General features: G+C 39.8%; 1 protein-coding gene across 1 annotated transcript; it reads left to right on the top strand.

Moving 5' to 3' along the window:
* Positions 1-1,725: 1,725 nt before the first annotated feature.
* hspb7 (heat shock protein family, member 7 (cardiovascular)) lies at positions 1,726-6,534 on the top strand. The gene is made up of 3 exons (XM_042491025.1): positions 1,726-2,126; positions 5,629-5,753; positions 5,906-6,534. Exons 1-3 carry the CDS (start codon positions 1,961-1,963, stop codon positions 6,083-6,085), a joined length of 471 nt encoding a protein of 156 aa, XP_042346959.1. The 5' UTR covers positions 1,726-1,960; the 3' UTR covers positions 6,086-6,534.
* The last annotated feature ends 551 nt before the right edge of the window (positions 6,535-7,085 follow it).

Genomic DNA, 7,085 nt, shown 5'->3' with positions numbered 1-7,085 from the left:
AATAACTGATGTGCTTTTGGAGACTTTTAAAGAAATTGTTCCTTTAAAACCCACCTGTGGGTTTTGGGATTCTAGGGATATTTAAAATAAATATAAAATATAACCATTTAAAAGTTGAAAAAGTCCCTCCCTTAAGCCAAATTAAAATACATAACTCCCCGTCAGTTCTTAACACATTATTTGAAGTGCCTACCCCATTTTGCACCTCCCTTGTATAAATAACAAATGGTCTCTAAGTATCTTATCACTTATCTTGATACTTCTAGGGGTTCCAGCCCCCTGAGTTGAGAACCGCTATTTTGGTTAAAAGGCTTTTATTTCCAGAAAGCTATCATATGAAATGTTTTCAACTTTTTGAAAATCACACCAGCTGAGATCAGTTTGACCTTTTCTTTGCCAAAATGCCAAAAGATATTAATTAGAAATATGTGTCACCAGCATCAATGACATTTCAGAACACATTGTGCAGACTAACACTACCTTTGGTCTCGATGACAGTTCAGTCAGAGGTGCAAAACGCTGTCTCATTTTGAATAAAAGGCCAGTATGAACCACCTGTGTTCCTGCTGTTACTGTGGAGGGGAGGAGGCTCTGTGTGCTCCCTGACAGGGAGACATTGAGTTGCTGGGCTGAATTTAGACCTTCAGCAGGGGCTCTGAGCTATAGAGCTCTTATCTGATAAGACTGGAGGCACATATCACTGTGTGGTGTCATTTGCAATGCTGGGTAACCTTTCAAACATGGATTCCAAACAAAAGACGGCAACCTTTGTTTTATTTCAACAGACTGCCTTGAAATTCAATTTCAGGATGACTGTCATGGCAGATATTTGGAGTTCTGCACTGTGTCAGTCAATATACTTGCACTAGTGATGTGCTGAGTGTGTCATATAAAGGTCATCTGTAAATTACAGGCAACATGCTCTTGATTGAAAAGATAGAAGTTCAATCATAACATCCATGAGCCTATAAATGGATTTTAATGGATGAGCAGTCAGCAACTAAAGAGGAGAGCAGTGAGTGTTTTCTCATCACGATGGCCTGTACAGATATTAATAGCCACAAAGCAATGTCACTACTAAGTCCCCTGCTCCCGCTGACGGCTTTGTTTTCAAGCACATTCTTTCCATCTTTGTTTTTGCTCTTAACTTATCCTCTGAGATAAGAGGTAAGGCTCCCCTTTTCACTTTTCAATTCCCTTCCATGCAGCTCAGCGGGACAAAAAAAAACATTTTCCAGTGAATCGTTTGCCGTTAATGTTCAGTGCTCCGAGGTTTGACGTATGAGAGATTAAATCAAAGCGCAGATGACAAAACGCACTCTAATGAGGTGAAACCATGCTGTGAAAACACAGTCAAAACCATTTCATTTAATGGCAGGGACATGTGAGGATCCAATTTCAGGATAAAGGCACTGAAGAAACAGACTGATGGTGCATTTGAGTGCGGGGGGAATTAAAGAGAGGAGAGCTATTTCAGGGATGGTGTTTCTGAAATGACAACTGTTGCCCCCCTCTCACCCACTGCTCCTTTTCTACCTCTCTCTGTCAAACCCTTTTCTCTCACACGGCTCTTAACCCCGCAGCCTTTCAATGCCCAGAACATTTCCAACCACAGACCCCTCTCCCTATTGCACTGTGCGTCTCATGATAAATATAGAAACACTATTACCCTTTCCCAATGAGCTTTGACACACGTGCGTAACCGCCCATGGGACCATACAGTATAAAAGGGTCAATGGTGGGTGGCTGTAGGAGAATGCGAAAAGAAGTGATTTTGCCAAACACAAACAAGATAAAAACCAAAATATAGCAAAAAGAAAAAAGGACGACAGTATCATTTGTTAAATTCAGACCCCTGGAAGACTCCCAGAGCAGCCAAAAGAAGAACCAACTCTCTCCGCCTCCCTCTTTCCCTCCCTTCACTCTCCTCCTCTGCTTTCCCCAGCACTCTCAGCCATCCATGAGTGTGACCAACTCCTCTGCCTATCGATCGGAGCGTAGTTTCCACCAGACTTCATCCTCATCCTCATCTTCCAGTAACCCATACATGGAGAAGAGCCGGGGACTGTTCGCTGAGGACTTTGGCTCCTTCATGAGGCCTGGGAGCGACGCCTTGGGGTTTTCCAGTGAGTTGGAAGCAATTTCAAGTCTGTGTAACAGTTTTTGTATACAAAAGTGTTTGAAAATGATAGCAGCAGCAGGTTCAGGAGGCAGCTTTGACTGTAAAGTAGATTTATGTATGTGCTCAGAGGAGATTTGTTTAAAGTGTGGTGTTTCTCTCCATAAAGTGGTGATAAACCATGACAGTTCAGGGAGGGAGACGACAGGCAGGACTGAGTTCAAAAGGCAAAATAACTCTGGTGTGGTTGATGTGCGTGGACAAATATGTTTCAAAGCAAGAATATAACTATGGTTTTATGGCGCAACTGAAGTGTAAAAAGACAAGGGAAAAGAAAACAGATTAACACGAGGGAACACACGAGTTGTAGCTGTGTTTTTTTGTAGAAATGGAGGAACTGCTCGGCTTTTTCTTCCAGATTTTTTCAGGTGTTTAAAATACACATTAAAGGGGTGGTTTAGATTTTTTTTTTAAAGTGGGGCTATATGAGGTACTTATCTTAAATGGGGGTATTACGTACAGTGGATGTCAGTCAGCATGCTCCCAGTTTGGAGAAGTAGGCTGGAGTCAGACAAGAAAACTTGTGCTGCTGTGGATTGGACCAGCAACAAAATGTATTTTAACCACCAAAAACAATCAATATTAGCTTAAGTGTACACTATATTGAGAGCGTTTTCACTGCTTTACCTTTTAGTCAGACAGCTTTTTTTTTTACAGGGAAGCCGCTAATGGCTTCAGTTCCTCTCTTGTCAAACCACCAGACTGCAGTAATTTCAGCTTGCTGAACTTAGAAAGCTGTTAGGGTACTGCTGGCTCAATCAGTGTGTTACTTTGTGTGTTGTTACATGATTTAGGGAATCCAAATGAACTGTTTTAAATGTCTAAGTCACACAATAAGACAAAAAAAACTGATCGATGCAGTGGTAGACCAGCAGCTCCTGTGTAATGCAATGTTAAATCACTGTTTTTTTCAACAGAGTTTGACTTTGAAGAGAGCAATATAACAGTTCTTCAACTGTGTAAAACTGTGTAAATACTGTCAGTATAGTGTACACTTACATTTTGTTGCTTAGCTTGTGTGTTACCTCATACAACCCCACATCGAAAAATCTGAACTATCCCTTTAAGGTCAGGACACATTTCACTTTACAGTGCCTGGTTCATCTTCTTGCTCACTTGTGTGGAGCTGGAGTAAACTGTTCTGTATCGGATCACTGCTGGCACACACACAGACGTGTGAATGTGTGACACCTGAACTTTAAATGGACTCGGAGTCCGTGCAGCCCATCTGTCAGGGGCAGTGCTCAAGTGTTTTGGAACCATTGTTGGTGTCCCATAGGTGCAGCACAGGAGCGTGTGGGTGGGTGCAGCTGAAGGGAAAGCAAAGCACACACACAGACACATGCACGCACACAAGCAAGCCGGGGAATGCTGGACTGTCTGCCATGTGTGACTTCACACACTGAGTATCTGGAATGACGCCTGCATAAGGAATGACCAGATGGTTGCCCGGTGAACGGTGTACACACCAAATACATACACATACACAGATTAAATGATGTCACACAGTTGAACTGACCTGCATGTGTGAAGTCAGAACTAATAAAAACACACACACACACACACACACACACACACACGCACTCTTTCCAGTCCCTGTGTCGTGTGTTAGATCTTCACTGAGCTCAAAACCATCAGGGGCAGACAGTCACTGACTAATGACTGCATGATTATCATGTTTCCCTGCCATAACCCTTTTATACACATATGGATCATTAAAGTTGCACTTATCAACATTTTTATATCAAAAATGAATGAATTGGTAAGGTTTAATGTGAAAGGGCTCACTCATAGTAATGAACCCACAGAGAAGTTTGACCCAGCTCTGCAGCTCCCCTTGGCTACACAAAATGTTTTAACCTCTTTTAGCTGATAATTTTGGTTTGCCACTCCCTGATACTTTGCTTTCGTCTACTCCCTTTTCAGCAGCAGCAGGAAGCTATTTTTAATGAAATGGCTCTGATATATCTGTTAGCATACGAACAAACTTAGCAACTGGATCGCGAAGAAAGAAAAGTCTTATTAGTTGTTACAAAAAATGCTAAAATCACAACAATGTTATATCTTGTAACTTTACAATGACTCTCTACAATAGACAGCCAAGTTGCTTTGATGCTAGCTTAATTATAACATTTTGAATTTTGTTCCACAACTTTTGAAAAAATTATGCTCATAATTCTTAAAGCAAAAATTCCCAAAAACGTAGCAATAAATAATCATGGCATAGTCAACAATAGGCCTATGTCATGCACTTTACCGCTTTTGTCTGAACAATGATAGTCAGCACAAAAGTTATTTTGTCCGTATATAAATCTGACAGAACTTAAAAGACTTTATGTTCAACCAGACTTGACAGACCAGTTAAGGCAGTAACACTTTTTTTGGTATTTTGGTTCATATTTACATGAATATGATGGAAAACCACATAAATGACCAGAACTACTTTACGGATTGTCTCACATTTCAGGTCAAAATGTGTTGTAGAAAATGGGTTCAGGAGATAAAGTGGGTCATCTACTAAGCGAAAGATTGGTAGTTTAATCACCAGCTCCTCCAGAGAACATATTGAGGGATCCTTGGGCGTGATATGAACTTTAAATTGTGTATGAATGTGCTAGTGAATGAGTCAAGTTGACATGTTGAGGAAAAGCTTTTTGAGTCATCGGAAGACTAAAAAGGCGTCAAATGAATGCAAGTCCATCAAAGTTATACAACAATCACTTCTGTGTATTATTTTACGATATAGGAAGTTCTCAAATGGGAAATAGACCCTAGTAGTAGATACACAATATGAACACCAGGGCAAAATCACATCTCATAGCGAGCACAAGGAACCTAAAACTGCAGCAGCTAAATGGAATTCAGCCAGCATTAATTTTCCTACTGGGCCAAAAAATCTTCAGTGGAGAAGACTTATCAGCTAAACCTGACTATTGTACCTGCCAGGGTAAGTTTTGAGCTTATTGTCATGATGGGTCATCTTTTTTTAGTTGTTTAGTTTTTGCAAAACGCCCACTGATCTTTTAAATGTTATATGTTTTAAAATTGGGTTCCAAGGAAATACACAGAGCCAAGAAAGCCTGTAGAACGCTTAAAATTTCAGCAGCTTGCTCTGTTGATATGTTTATGTCCGTTTTATGGAAAGACAGTAAAACAGTGAAACATTGAGCTTAAATAATATTTGATTTTAGCATTGATTTTAAATTGTGGGCATTTAACACAAAGGAAAATAACTGAATTTTTTTCAAAAACACAATGTAGTCTTTAAAATCAAGGAGCCTGCAACATTTATAGCAGCTCCCTGATGAAACACCACCTGCAGGTATTGTAATTATCACCAGAGAGGTGTGAGTTTGCTTTCTTAAGCATGTAGTGAAAATGAAAATTATATGAAAATATCTGTTTCCTCCTGTAGTCTGACAATCTCTCTCATCCTGTGGTGCATGTAGGTGGATCTGGAAATATCAAGACTCTTGGGGATTCATACCAGTTCACAGTTGATGTGCGAGACTTCTCCCCTGAAGATGTCATTGTCACCACATCCAACAACCAGATTGAAGTTCGGGCAGAAAAGGTGGGTGGCTTAGCACTAGAATGGTAACCTGAGTCTTTAAAATAGTAGTATTTGGGTAGGTTATGCTCCGTGGAGTGGGTGAATTCCTTATCACAGTGTCTATCTACCGTCACAATAAATCAAGTCATTGCTAATATTCTGTCTTTTGACAGCTGGCCCAGGATGGTTCTGTGATGAACACTTTCACACACAAGTGCCAACTACCTGAAGATGTGGATCCCACCTCAGTGACATCATCACTGGGCACCGAGGGGACCCTAACAGTCAGGGCACGGCGACACCCGGCCAAACACGAGCTCGTACAGACCTACCGCACCGAGATCAAGATCTAGAGAGGGACCTGCTTTCTCATCACAAACCTCTCACTTTTGTGTTTTTATGCTACTTCCTGTATTTCCTGTCTTCACTCAAACCATTCTTTACTCTCAACCCTCAACAGAGAGTTGGCACTGTGCTCTTTAAAACATGCCACATCCTCCCTCCATGACTGCAACAACACCTGTTGATGCTCATTTATGTTCTGAGTTAGTTCAACATACACAACAACATGTCATGCCTTCACATAACTTGCTCTAACACGGGGGCTGGACATGTACAGCATTTTCACAAATACACACACATACACACACAAGCACACACATATATACATACAAAACAATTAACTGATCAGTTTACTACTTCACCTTAAAGCAGTTCTAAAAATGAAACTCACCTCTGAAATTGCCACGTTGATAATAATTTATTGTATATTATTTGTGTGAATAAAATGATCCTGCTTTGACATTGTCATTGTGTGAGACGAATGACAAATTGTTTTTCTGTACTATACTATAAGCTAATCTGCTATACCATATGATATAATGATACTATACAATGCGATACAATATTGTATGGTATGGTATGATACTATACTATACTCATACTTATACTGTACTATACTACACTATCCTAATACTATACTATACTACTCCACTATGTTGTACTATATGATAGTATAGTCTACTACACTATATATTAAAACCTGATATGGTATGATGATATGATACAGTGCGATACAATGTGGTATGTTTACTATACTATACTATACTATGCTATGCTATGCTATGCTATACTATACTATACTATACGCTAATCTGCTCTACTACTACTAAACACTATGCTATATTATACTATACTGATACTGTATAGCAGAACTATAGAAACTATACTAATACTTAAACTCCACTATACTATGCTATATATGCTCTACTCTACTGCTCTACTCTACTATAGAGCAGATAGAGTAGAGTATAAACTATACTAATACTTAAACTCCACTATACTATGCTATAC

This window comes from Plectropomus leopardus, chromosome 8, assembly GCF_008729295.1.
Source record: "Plectropomus leopardus isolate mb chromosome 8, YSFRI_Pleo_2.0, whole genome shotgun sequence".
In the NCBI taxonomy this organism is placed as follows: Eukaryota; Metazoa; Chordata; class Actinopteri; order Perciformes; family Serranidae; genus Plectropomus; species Plectropomus leopardus.
The sequence above is the reverse complement of the archived record's forward strand: the minus strand, read 5'-3'. Positions and strand labels throughout refer to the sequence as shown.